Source organism: Salmo salar, chromosome 06 (genome assembly GCF_965601325.2).
Source record: "Salmo salar chromosome 06, fSalSal1, whole genome shotgun sequence".
Classification (NCBI taxonomy): Eukaryota; Metazoa; Chordata; class Actinopteri; order Salmoniformes; family Salmonidae; genus Salmo; species Salmo salar.
The window spans coordinates 65,973,110-65,987,538 of NC_138296.1; the positions used below are offsets into that span (position 1 = coordinate 65,973,110).

Below are 14,429 nucleotides of genomic sequence, written 5' to 3' on the forward strand. Positions count from 1 at the left end.
GTGGAATTAGTCAAGAGGTGTGGATACTTTCTGAGGGCACTGTAGGTGAATCTCCGTATGCTATCCCTACAGGTACCTCGTTTTAATATGGTCACGATGAAGGTTATTTTGGATTGTTTAGTTCATTTAGATGACTGGTGAATCACAACACGAGAAGTTCAGTTGTGTGACTTCCTCTTGTTTAGATGTGACTGTCAGTGGCCATTGGCAGTGCTGGCATCGTTTTCAAGTAAGATTAAAGTGGAAGGATACTGGCAGAAAGAGAGGAGGCCAATTTGCCCTGCTAGATGTCCTGGTTTATATTTTGTGCCATGTTATATCCTTTGATGACATGGTCCCTTTTGACATTTTGTTATATGGCTAAATAAATTGATAAGGATATATTAAACGGTTATTTGGGGCAAGGCCTAAATATAATCTATCATCATGCTTTTCCCCACAGGCTGATAATGAATAATTCACTCTTATATTAATTCATAATGTGTGGCTAAGGCCCGGATGGAATGAACGGCAGGAACTCTATTAGAATTAAAGGCCTGTTTGGTGATGAATAAAAAAATGGAGGCTGACGCTTTTCTAGAGCTAGCGATAACTAAGCACGTTTCATTTTATTTTTATTTAACTTTTATTTAATTAGGCAAGTCTGAACAAATTCTTATTTACAATGACGGCCTACCAAAAGGCAAAAGGCCTCTTGCGGGGACAGGGATGAGATTTAAAAATATATATATATAAATATAGGACAAAACACATCACGACAAGAGAGATCACACTACATAAAGACCGACCTAAGTCAACAACATAGCAAGGCAGCAACACATGACAACACAGCATGGTAGCAACACAACATGGTAGCAACACAACATGGTAGGAGCACAAAACATGGTACAAACATTATTGGGCACAGACAACAGCGCAAAGGGCCAGAAGGTAGAGAAAACAATACATCACGCAAAACAGCCACAACTGTCAGTAAGAGTGTCCATGATTGAGTCTTTGAATGAAGAGATTGAGATAAAACTGTCCAGTTTGAGTGTTTGTTGCAGCTCATTCCAGTTGCTAGCTGCAGCGAACTGAAAAAGCGAGCGACCCAGGGATGTGTGTGGCCTTTAACAGAATGTGAGTTGCAGAACGGGTGTTGTATGTGGAGGATGAGGGCTGCAGTAGATATCTCAGATAGGGGGGAGTGAGGCCTAAGAGGGTTTTAGAAGTAAGCATCAACCAGTGAGTCTTGCGACGGGTATACAGAGATGACCAGTTTACAGAGGAGTATAGAGTGCAGTGATGCGTCCTATAAGGAGCATTGGTGGCAAATATGATGGCTGAATGGTAAAGAACATCTAGCCGCTCGAGCGCACCCTTACCTGCCGATGTATAAAGTATGACTCCATAATCTAGCATGGGTAGGATGGTCATCTGAATCAGGGTTAGTTTGGCAGCTGGGGTGAAAGAGGAGCCATTACGAAAGAGGAAACCAAGTCTAGATTTAAATTTAGCCTGCAGCTTTAATATGTGCTGAGAGAAGGACAGTGCACCGTCTAGCCATACTCCCAAGTACTTGTATGAGGTGACTACCTCAAGCTCTAAACCCTCAGAGGTAGTAATCACACCTGTGGGGAAAGGGGCATTCTTCTTACCAAACCACATGACCTTTCTTTGGAGGTGTTCAGAATAAGGTTAAGGGTAGTTAAAGCTTATTGGACACTAAGAAAGCTTTGTTGTAGAGTGTTTAACACAAATACCGGGGAGGGGCCAGCTGAGTATAAGACTATCATTTGCATATAAATGGATGAGAGAGCTTCCTGCTGCCTGAGCTATGTTGTTGATGTAAATTGAGAAGAGCGTGGGGCCTAGGATCGAGCCTTGGGATACTTCCTTGGTGACAGGCAGTGGCTGAGACAGCAGATGTTCTGACTTTATACACAGCACTCTTTGAGAGAGGTAGTTAGCAAACCAGGCCAAAGGCCCCTCAGAGACAGAGACACCAATATTCCTTAGCTGCCCCACAAGAATGGAATGGTCTACCGTATCAAAAGCTTTGGCCAAGTCAATAAAAATAGCAGCACAACATTGCTTAGAATCAAGGGCAAGGGTGACATCATTGAGGACCTTTAAGGTTGCAGTGATGCATCCATACTCTACCATAGAAAATAACATCTTACTATGGTCAGGACGTGACACACAGAGAGAGAACTGCTCCTTAAAGTAACTAACTTGGCCTTCCGGATAGCCTGAGTCCACTTATTTCTCATTTGCCTGAACGAGAGCCAGTCAGCCTGAGTATGCGTGTGCCGAGCCTTTTCTTGAGGTGGAGTAACTCTGCAAGATCATGGTCGAACCAGGAACTGAACCTGTTTTTAATTATCTTTTTCTTCATGGTAGCGTGTTTGTTAACAATACCACTGAAAATATCAAAAAAGAAGGTCCAAGCGTCTTCGACAGAGGGGATCAAGCTGATTCTATCTCAATTTACAGAGGCCAGTTCATGAAGGTAGGCTTGCTCATTAAAGTTTTTTATCAAGCGTCTATGATAAATCAGGACAGGTCGTTTCACTGAGCAGCCATTACGAACACAGGCTGTAAAACAGTGATCACTAAGGTCATTACAGAAAACACCAGACTGATGCCTATAAGGATTATTTGTGAGGATAACATCGAGGAGAGTTGCCTTTTCTGGGTGTTTGAGAAAGATTTAGGGAGTCCCATTGGGAAAGGGGGATACCTAGTCAGTTGTACAACTGAATGCATTCAACTGAAATGTGTCTTCCGCATTTAACACAACCCCTCTGAATCAGAGGGCTAGTGTTCCAGTGCGCATGTGTGTGCATCAGCGCACGCCTGTTTGTGCGTGCATGCATGTGTGACATCAACGACACACATCGCTGGCAGGATTCCAAGCTCCTCGTGGAGCACGTTTCACTTCCAATTATGTAACACGCTGGCGAATCCTCGTTTCCTGAGATAAAAATAACATAATAAATAAATACATTGGAAATGATGTGTCCCTCAGGGTGTTACTCTGAGAGAGGCAAACATATTCCTCTGCACTCCTCGTGGTCTCTCTCTCCGACTGCAGTACCTCAGAGTGAGCAGCACTGCCATAAAGACCACTGAGAGGAGACAGTCACCGCTACCACACAGGGAATTTCAATGAGCTGGTGAAATGTCCTGGAAAAGTCCTGTTCATCTGTCCCGATTTCAAAATCAATAAGTAAATAGAGAGGAGTGTTTTCTTTCACTTATGGCGAAACAGTGATACCTCTCCTCCAAAGCCCTCTGCTATGAATTATGTATGTCTTTCTAGGAAAGGAAAGGACGAGTATGTCAGGAAACGAAAGAAAGTCAAAGATGAATACAATTTGAATGGCGGCAGCAGGATCAAAAGGAATGTGTCTGTGGTAATTGTGCCTCGTTAGGATACTGTAACACCTCTGGACCAGAGACTCAGACTCAGAGCCTCAGAGCTGGAGAGGCGTATAAAGACGTGATATGAATGGGCTTTAATGGTCTGGTCTCTTCTCATCAGGGCTCATGAACAGGACCTGTGTAAGAAACACGAGCGGGAGATGGCTGAGATGAACGCCATGCACAACAGAGAGACGCAGAACATGCTGTGTGACTTCAACAAGGCCCAGGAGCTCCTCAAAGACAAGATCTCTGCTCTGCAAGTCCTGTACGTACAGTACATCCAGTATGTAGTTGATATAGCTGTGTGTGTGTGTGTGTGTGTGTGTGTGTGTGTGTGTGTGTGTGTGTGTGTGTGTGTGTGTGTGTGTGTGTGTGTGTGATTATATAAAGCCCTGGCAGATGATGAAAGACCACAGTACCTGGCAGAGCAACAGAGGGTGAAAAGGTGAGTGCCCCAGACAGATACAGGGATGAATGGAAGGAGGGATGAGAGGGAGGGAGGGATGGATTCAAGAGGGGAGAGAAGGGGGCTACACATTACATTTTAGTCATTTAGCAGACGCTCTTATGCAGAGCGACTTACAGTAGTGAATACATTTCATACATTTTTTCTCCGTACTGGTCCCCCGTGGGAATCGAACCCACAACCCTGGCGTTGCAAACACCATGCTCTACCAACTGAGCCACACGGGTTCTTGCACATGACCTCCGGAGGTGAATATGGCCCATTGGGAAGGTCCTTCTCTCTCTCCTTACCCTCCCAGTAGTACAGATACAGCTCCCTATGAGAGATCTGGCAGACTTGTTTTATTTCCCACGTGTGCTGTATGGAGGTGACTGTGTCCTCAATATCACATATCCCCCCCCACACACACACACACACACACACACACACACACACACACACACACACACACACACTGTCCATGTAGCAGTGTCCTACTGGGGATAAACCTCCAGCTGGGTGTGCAGCTGCCCTAGCTTTCAAGACACCACAATACACACACAGTACACACCAGCAAATACAAGCATAGGCATAGAAAAATCCCCTGCAAACTGCTGTGAACAGATCAATGGAGATGTATTGATTATGGAAATGAAATAGGGAGCTTAGGAAGGCACACATAAATGATCTGTACGTCTCCATAGGAAGTATTTTTGGAATATGAGAGAGGAACAGAGAAGAAACAGATGTAAGGCCTCGGCGAGGGCCCTAGGACTACGGATTTTGCTGTCAGGAGTGACCTAATTTGGTTTCACTTGAATGAGAGCACAATCTAGACACACAGCCAGCTACTGCAGAGAGAGCCTCTGTTTAAAATAGCTCATCTGTGATGTTCCCCACCAAATCTTCTCATGGCTCAATCACTCCTTTCACAACATCAAAATGAAATGCTAGTGAAGCATACATCATTATTTGTGCACATGTTCCTCCCTGAATTTGACTGACAAACAGAATCCATTACGATATTGTAAAAATAGGTCACATTGGCCCTACATAGATTTTTCTGTTACTAACCTTTCTAAAACCAACAGTTACCTGCTGGTTCGAGCCCCTGTCATTATCAATTTGCTGACTAGTTGACATTTCCAGGGCCTTCCCTTGAGGTGGCCGATTTACTGCCTGCTAATTAAGCACAGGACAAATCTATTTTAACGACAGCCCCTTTCCCCTCCCCAATTAATCACCATGGCAGCTTCGCTCCCCCAAAGCCAGTCCCTGGCCACCGCTAAATTATTACGCCATTAAAACTTTATGAATATTTTATCTCATTACATCTCCTATTGGTTAAGCCCCTGGGAACCAACATGAGTTTGTTGTCTGATTGGTTGTTGTCACATCTGTTTTGGGTGATGTCGCTGGAGAGTTGAATGGAGTGTGATATATTTATAGAAAGCAAGCCAGCACCAGCTTCCCAGGCTGCACTGCAGCAACATGTTTATTTCACATGGGTGTGCTTGGAATATGTGTAGGGATACAGACAGTGGTGGAAAAAGTGCCCAATTGTCATACTTGAGTAAAAGTATAGATAGCTTAATAGAAAGGTACTCAAGTAAAAGTGAAAGTCACCCAGTGAAATACTACGTCAGTAAAATTCTAAAAGTATTTGGTTTTAAATATACGTATCAAAAGTAAATGTAATTGCTAAAATAAGTATTGAAAGGAAAAGTGTAAATAATTTCAAATTCCTTATATTAAGCAAACCAGACGGCACCATTTTTTATTTACGGAGAGCCAGGGGTACACTTCAACACTCAGACATAAATTACAAGTGAAGCGTTTGTGTTTAGTGAGTCCACTAGATCAGAGGCAGTAGGGATGACCAGGGATGTTCTCTTGATAAGTGAGTGAATTGGACCATTTTCCTGTCCTGCTAAGCATTCACAATGTAACGAGTACTTTTGGGTGTAAGGGAAAATGTATGGAGTAAAAAGTACTTTTCTTTAGGAATGTAGTGTAGTAAAAGTTGTCAAAAATCTAAATAATAAAGTAAAGTACAGATACCCCAAAAAACTACTTAGGTAGTACTTTAAAGTATTATTACTTAAGTACTTTACACCACTGGATGCAGATGAGTCTATAGTGAAATGTGACACTGAAGTAATGTGTAGTAGAGCAAGAAATGAACAGGTCGCTGATGCATAGCAGCGCAGCAGAAGCAATTATCATGATATCCAATATGCTCTCCCTCTAATTCAAGCGTTTGCCTGTCCCTGTCTTGCGTCGGCGTTTTGATGGCGAGTTTGGTATTCCACTTCTGTAAGTGCTGAGGACGACAAGCCAAACTGGACATGATGGATGCTTGTTTACACTACGAGGAATATCTCGGCATATTAAAGTCATCAATCTCAAGTTAGAGGCAGCACAACACTGCGGAGAGGCAGATGGCTTTGAACACTGATAAGAACTCTTCTAAAGAGCGCTCGTTATTTGTTGACACGTTAAAGTGGAAATTCGGGAAAAACATGTACTGCCACTTTTTGATCATAGTAATACACAAGCACTAATAGGCTTTCTGATTGTGAGATTAAACGTAGGAGAGTTAAAAGCGAATGCTTTGCTATTGAGCTGTAGGTAAGGGAAGCTTTCAAAACATGCTCCCTCAGTGACTGCATGTATTCATGCTCATGTCCCCACGCTGATCCATGGCACGTTTATTATCACGTTACACAAACAAACAGATCAATAACTTAACTTTCTCTCAAGTAAACTTTGTTTCCATACTGATACCCGTTTCACACTGTGCTGTGAGGAAACTGTGAGACGTCTGAGCCCTAATGGCCCCCTCCTCTCCCCAGGCTGGAGGGCACGGAGGATAAGTTCCGGAACAGGGAGAGCCGGCCTGAGGATCTGCAGGTGATCGCTGAGCTAAAGGACATGGTGACTGAGAGGGAGTCCCTCGTCAAGAAGCTGGTGGTAAGTGTATGTACACAGTACAAGATGGCCTACAGGATGCCCTTTTGTGGTTTTACCCAACAATCCTAGACATGGAGCCTGCATGCCTGTCTACCTCCAAACAATAGTAGACCAGATTATGGAGTGCTGTAGCCTTGCATGACTTAATTAGAGTTCTCATACAGCAGCAGTAGACTCCGAGAGCTATGTTACAGCCCTTGAGTCCCAGCAATGCATTCAGACAGGTTATTCAGCATACTGTATCGGTGACAAAGTGTCTGTGGCACTAGAGTGGATAGAAACCCTCTGACTTTAGCCAGTTCTATCATCCTGTACTGCTGAGCCCATTGTAGACCGAGTATCTGAGGTGTGTCGTAAACAATCAGTGAGATGCTCCATCACGAACCCAGAGCACCGCGACCTAACTGGCATCTCTCTGTGGACGTGCAGGACGACAAAAAGTTCTACCAGCTGGAGTTGGTGAACAGAGAGACCAACTTCAACAAAGTGTTCAACACCAGTCCCAACGTGGGAGTAATAAATCCCCTCATCAAGGTGAGCTGACCGCTGCACACTTACATGCCATACAGACAGACACAAGGCTAACAAACCTCTGGGCTAACACTGACCATCAGTTGATTAGAGCCATATAGCTAATCTGAGCTAATCTTTGACACTTTGTGAAGCCCGAAAGCTACCGGTGGCAATTTGAAACCATTAGGGGAACCATCCTGATCATTACAAGCCTAAACCAGTTGCCTGTGCGTCATTGTAGAGAATGATTGAAGTGGAGATTTTCCACGTATATTTATCCTTGATTTCCATTGGAACCATTCCATCCCTTAGTGGAGAGAAGTTGTGTCCCATTCCAATGTAAACACAGCAATCCCCCGTCTCCCAGTTGAATGGATCACTCTGCATGGTCAATATGTAACTGTTGATTCCATTTCAAGTTCTATAACTTCCGATATTATGTGTGTTTGTACATTTGTGTGTGTGTGTGTGTGTGTGTGTGTGTGTGTGTGTGTGTGTTAGTCAGTGTGTATGTGTGTTATCTCCCTGTTCAGACATCCAGTTCTCCTTTGCTTTCCAAGCCATTCTTTGTTAGTGTGAACTTTCTGTAGCCTCTTCCTTTGATGCATCCCTTTTTTGCCCATCTTAGTTTACATACAGCTGAGAGCGACTGTTGCTTCACTAGCTGAGTGGTGCGAGCATTGACCATCAGAAAGCATCCATCCACATAAATCCTCTAAGAGAATGAGAAATATATAAATATATATATATATATACAGCAGTCTTTTTTTCCATTGGACTAGCTTTCCCTATTTTTCCCATTTGTTTGTGTTTTTGTCCTACTGTGTAGCAACAGAGAAAGAATGACAAATCAGCAAACCGATTCAGCAGCTCTCCAAACCTCAGGGCTCTGGAGGCGACAGGAACAGGGACGGGGAGCGGGCAGCCCCAGCCCAACCGCCTAGAGCCTATCCCCAACTCCCCCATTCACCACCTTGAGCTCAACACTAGCAAACCTCTGCCCCCACCGACCCCTCCGACAGAGCCCAAGAAATTCATGAGGTGAGCGCCGCCCCTCCCTCGCCGCTGACGCCTCCGTCCGCACCATGGGCAGGCCCAGGGGTCAAGCACACTGACACACAGACAGACAGACAGAGGCTTGCCCTGACCTTCGGCCCATACAGCTGCAGATAGGCAGCTTTCATACAAACCTCTCCACAGTCAGCTGCCATATCCCTTTATGTTGGGCTTCGGTCTTTAAAAGAAACTTCTCAATGTGACCCTCACTGGCGAATGTTGATGTTCTTCCCCCCCCTCTCTGTCAGACCTCGCTCTGATAAACAAAAGAGCGTTAAATTAGGAATGACAAAAAAACATTTACGCACTCCAGTCTGGAACTTTAATTACCTTGAATAATAGATTAAGTTGCGTGCTGCCTGTTGCCAACAGGCTGAGGGTTCATCCCAGGATTCCCTCTTGATTGCTATTCTATTTGAAGGACATGATGGTTTTTGTCTTTGCCTGCAGTTTTTGCGAGGCTTTGATTGCATCCCCCGAGAATTAGCTTTCGGAGAGAGGCAGAGCTCCCACAATCCCCCCCCCCCCTACCCCCGCCCAAACGCTTCTATGTCAATTCATCTTTACTTTATACCGCGAAGTCAGTGACTTCACAAGAGGGTTTCTTTTCAAACACACAGCAAAAGACATTCCAGCTGAACTTACACACACTGCTGGAGATGTATCAACACTTTACTATACTATTATAAAGTATAGTAAATACAGAAGCTTTGAAAATGGCATTGGAATGCAAAAGGAGCATGTGCACCACCACCCACCTTCACTCTTAACATGCTAACTGAAGTGTGCACGCTAGGAGTTGTGTCTCTCTGTGTCTCTGCATTGTGTTAATTGTTCAGTTTGTTCTGGAAGTTATAGGCCTTACAACTCATTGGTGACGTTGTTATTGTTCTGTTAAACCCCCTCATCCTCATCGGCCTCCAGGCTTGCTGCACTTTGTTGTCCACCTTGACGTGAAACTGTTTTCTATTTTACATGAGGAAAATATTGCTGGTGATATTTTCTTGCCATGTACAGTTCTGTGTGCGGGGATGTGTGAAGGTCTAACGGCTGGAAGCCTCCAATAACAGCAACACTCTCCCGCTCATCAATGAATGCCTCTCTCTCTCGTGCCTTGGCATTGCTTTGCTCGTTGTTGTGCTTCCAGCTAGAATTCTGTTCATGTGAATGAAGCGCACGTGTTAATGTGGTACTCTCTTGTGCACGCGTTGTACTAGCTTATGATGCCTGCACTCGTCCGGCGCTTAGGTTTCTGACTATTGCTGCACTTGTCATCTATCTGTACCCGTGTGCACTGTGCCTCTGAGCTTTGGCCGTTTCTGTTGCCTTTGCTGCATGCTGCTATGTAATGAAGTTGCCGATGAGTCGGCGTGGCGGATTTGTGCGGGGCTGCCTTCCATTGTCATGGGACTCTCCCATCACCGCATCGCACACACGGCCTGTCTGTCTCAGCCCCTGGCAAGGTGACCCTGTTTACACTTAGCAACAGATGCACCCCCACATGCCACATACCTGCTGAAGCACATACCACACGTATTAACCAAACTGCAGGGGGCAAATGATGACACAACGGTGCCATGTATTACATATTTGCTTTCAGATGATTCAAAGGCTGCTTCTATCTCGTTGCGTGCAGTGCTCCTGAAGTGCTGCCCTATTTCGATTCACGAGGTCTATGCCAGAATACACATGCTTCAGTTCTCGGAAAAGATACCTGGATCAATAGAACTTCTTAATTCAGCTCACCAGCAAATGTGTAGCACAATACATGTACATACATACTTGAGTTTTCCAGATGAAAAACACTAGCATGCGTGCTTATGCCATTTCTCTGCTTCTAGCTTTTGATGTTGTTGAAGTCAGCCCTGTCCGTCTCAGCCCAGGTGTTCTCTGGATCTGAAATTGGTGATGAACATTCAATTGAGCATTCAATTGGGTTTTCTGCAATGGAGGCTACTGAGACTGAGGAGAAAATGATCACAGAGGAGATATTTTAGCATAGTTCTCAGAGACAATCAGTTCAAGCTCCACACAGGATGAAGAAGCCACCTGTCTTTAATTTAAAAACTTCAGACATGTTCAGCTCAGTTAGGGCAATACAGCTGGTGCAGTGCAGAATGAGGGCAGACTGTGTTTATTCATTTGTATCTAGTCATGAAAATAATAATAAAACCTTTAAGTTCAGAGGATGTTATTTCACATAACAACTGTGGAAATAACCATAGTCGGAAATTAAAACTTAAAATATCTGAAGTTACACAGTTCTTTATCAGATTCCCAGACTGCAATTTCCTTGCCTTTGTGTTTGTCAAATATCAACTGCAATATAAAGTTGAGTCATTAATCACTGAGATATTTTCATCTTGAACTCGTTGTACATTCTAGTTGTGGAGAGGAGAGCGCTTCACGTTATTACGGTTTGTTCTGTACTGACATTTGGATGAGACTTCTCCTCCCACTCATCCTCTCCTCCTTTTTGTCTCTCCAGACAGTCGGATGTCAAGCCCTTCATAGATAGGAGGCATCTGGTGCCCATCAACGGGCTACGACCCCTGAACAACTGAGGCTGAGGGAGGGCCCTAGACAGACAGGCAGACAGACAGGCAGACAGACAGACAGGCAGACAGACAGACAGACAGGCAGACAGGCAGGCAGGCAGACAGACAGACAGACAGACAGGCAGACAGGCAGGCAGACAGAGATATATCTAGCTCTATAGGCAAAGAGCAAAGGTTATTTTATGTGGAATAAAGCTGCAATGTTCGAGTACAGTGATGTTTGTTGGCGTTTATTGTGAATTTGTCAATGCCAAGGCTATGGTCAAGCCAGCAACCCAGTGAAATGCATTAGGTTGAATATGCTATATCTTAGGTAGACTTAGAACAAACAACAATAGGCAAGGTTATGGTCTTTCAATACATTTTCCCTCTCCGATTTTTTTCCCTTGGGGTTACAATTGCGTTGGCTTTTCAGAAACTACAGAGAAGTAGTATGAAAGTAGTATATAGAATTTTTAATAGATGCATTCACATATTTGTATAACCAAGACAGCGTCCTCCCCCAAGGACCTGAGTCAGATTAACAACCGCATGGTTTGTAATTTAATCTCACACAACCTCATGGCTGGATGATCATGTAAAACAGTAAAGTTAGTGTTAGTAGAGCCGCAGGCTCTCAGAAAGGAGCACACTTAACACGGTTAAAGGCTGATTAGCGCAACGGAAATGTTATTGTTTTCTAGGAAACATTCACACTTAAGAGCAGATCATCAAATCTATACTGCCGCAACAACATCCCATTATCCTCTGAACTGGATGAATGACTATACGGACGACACTAAGGAACATTCACAAACACATCACATAGGCATGAAACCCAGAGACTTAAATCAGATAAAATGACTCTCAACTCCAAGGTGTAATAAGGATTCCTTAGTCAATAATGTCCCGTATTGTGTAACTGTGCTGCTGTTGTGGTGTGTCCCCCCCTGTGTAGCCCTCCTGAGACGGAAGAGTCACCCGTAGGATCCCCCGACCCCCAGCGCCAGGAGTGGCTCGCCCAGTACTTCACCTTCTGACTTTTGCAACTCGAGAGCATGTCAACCCTAGGAAACGAAAAATACAACAACAACAAACAAAAAAAAAAAAATCGACATTATTTAATGATATTTCATTCTGTTGATTACTTCACCGTGAACGGGTTCCTTGTTTGTACAGTGCCGATGAGTATGTTTGACGTTTTCTTTTCTGCAGTTTCTAAAGAGTGATGCATATGCTGCTACAGTAAATTGTCCTCTCTCTGTACCTTATTTTAGAATGGCACCATAATGATAGTTTGTTACAGCCGCATAAGACATTTTGGTAGAACGAAACTGTTTGTATGGTTGTCTCAACACAGATATAATGATGTCTCACCAATTTTAAAAATAAATTGCATATTTTATATTTATATTATACTATGTATGCTTAACTAATAAATAATTCTTGTGACATTTAATCATGATATGTGTGCTGTCTTTTTTGGGGGGGGCCTTTCAATTTATGGAGGATTTGTACCATAAAGTACTGTGCCATAGAATCCCAACTTCTGCAGAAAATATTTAATTATAGGGTGTTTGAATGAACTCCATTATGTTTTGAAATTGTGTTTTACACTGTTTTAGGTCAAAGTATGTACAGGTATTACTGTGTCTGTGTTCAGGTCTGGTTAAGGTGAATTTCTCTGGTCCTGTTGTGGCATGTGATAGCCTTGCGGCTGCACATTTATTTTGGATAGACATAGACGCTAACAAATCAGAAAATATAAGGGGTTCCTTCCATAAAAGCAATTTCAGATTATTTTGACCCACATAAAAAAAGCACATGTTTTCTTTTGAATTATTGTGGATTTAAATGCAGCATTTTAAGACCGTTCCATGATGCTTCTTTCGTGTTATAGTTTTGAACACCCCTGTGGGAGTACTGAATGTGTGAATCCAGGGGGGAGTTCCAAAGTTCTTAAAGGTCATGGCTAGAAGGGATCCAGCTTTTGTCAAGTTAATGTTAGATTTGACTTTTCATAGCAGGTTAAAAGACCGTACGCAGCAGGTTAGGATAATTAATGCAGCTTGTTTGGAGAATTAGGTTAAGGTTAGGAAAACAGTTCGGGTTAGCTTAAATATATACTGCTCAAAAAAATAAAGGGAACACTTAAACAACACAATGTAACTCCAAGTCAATCACACTTCTGTGAAATCAAACTGTCCACTTAGGAAGCAACACTGATTGACAATAAATTTCACATGCTGTTGTGCAAATGGAATAGACAACAGGTGGAAATGATAGGCAATTAGCAAGACACCCCCAATAAAGGAGTGGTTCTGCAAGTGGTAACCACAGACCACTTCTCAGTTCCTATGCTTCCTGGCTGATGTTTTGGTCACTTTTGAATGCTGGCGGTGCTTTCACTCTAGTGGTAGCATGAGACGGAGTCTACAACCCAGGGTGGTATGAGGGCCCGACGTCCACAGGTGGGGGTTGTGCTTACAGCCCAACACCGTGCAGGACGTTTGGCATTTGCCAGAGAACACCAAGATTGGCAAATTCGCCACTGGCGCCCTGTGCTCTTCACAGATGAAAGCAGGTTCACACTGAGCACATGTGACAGACGTGACAGAGTCTGGAGACGCCGTGGAGAACGTTCTGCTGCCTGCAACATCCTCCAGCATGACCGGTTTGGCGGTGGGTCAGTCATGGTGTGGGGTGGCATTTCTTTGCGGGCCGCACAGCCCTCCATGTGCTCGCCAGAGGTAGCCTGACTGCCATTAGGTACCGAGATGAGATCCTCAGACCCCTTGTGAGACCATATGCTGGTGCGGTTGGCCCTGGGTTCCTCCTAATGCAAGACAATGCTAGACCTCATGTGGCTGGAGTGTGTCAGCAGTTCCTGCAAGAGGAAGGCATTGATGCTATGGACTGGCCCGCCCGTTCACCAGACCTGAATCCAATTGAGCACATCTGGGACATCATGTCTCGCTCCATCCACCAACGCCATGTTGCACCACAGACTGTCCAGGAGTTGGCGGATGCTTTAGTCCAGGTCTGGGAGGAGATCCCTCAGGAGACCATCCGCCACCTCATCAGGAGCATGCCCAGGCGTTGTAGGGAGGTCATACAGGCACGTGGAGGCCACACACACTACTGAGCCTCATTTTGACTTGTTTTAAGGACATTACATCAAAGTTGGATCAGCCTGTAGTGTGGTTTTCCACTTTAATTTTGAGTGTGACTCCAAATCCAGACCTCCATGGGTTGATAAATTGGATTTCCATTGATTATTTTTGTGTGATTTTGTTGTCAGCACATTCAACTATGTAAAGAAAAAAGTATTTAATAACATTATTTCTTTCATTCAGATCTAGGATGTGTTGTTTAAGTGTTCCCTTTATTTTTTTGAGCAGTGTATATTGTAAAACTTTGGACGGTAAAACTGACCGGTAGTGTACGGAAGGGCAGCAGTACCGGGAGAATCCGTGACAGTATTCTAAAACTTTTGA

General features: G+C 44.0%; 1 protein-coding gene across 6 annotated transcripts in view; it reads left to right on the top strand.

The window, feature by feature from the left end:
- fam184ab (family with sequence similarity 184 member Ab) overlaps positions 1–12,397 on the top strand; it is a 154,203-nt gene extending 141,806 nt beyond the window's left edge. For 3 of the 6 annotated variants that reach the window (XM_014205127.3, XM_014205128.3, XM_082976853.1), the window contains 5 exons: positions 3,527–3,673; positions 6,709–6,832; positions 7,256–7,360; positions 8,169–8,380; positions 11,891–12,397. In XM_014205127.3, coding sequence (XP_014060602.1) covers positions 3,527–3,673; positions 6,709–6,832; positions 7,256–7,360; positions 8,169–8,380; positions 11,891–11,972 — 670 coding nt within the window. In that variant the 3' untranslated portion in view covers positions 11,973–12,397. The remainder of the gene's footprint in view (positions 1–3,526; positions 3,674–6,708; positions 6,833–7,255; positions 7,361–8,168; positions 8,381–11,890) is intronic. The other 3 variants (XM_014205129.3, XM_014205130.3, XM_014205131.3) reach the window with 3 other exon arrangements.
- Positions 12,398–14,429: the final 2,032 nt, after the last annotated feature.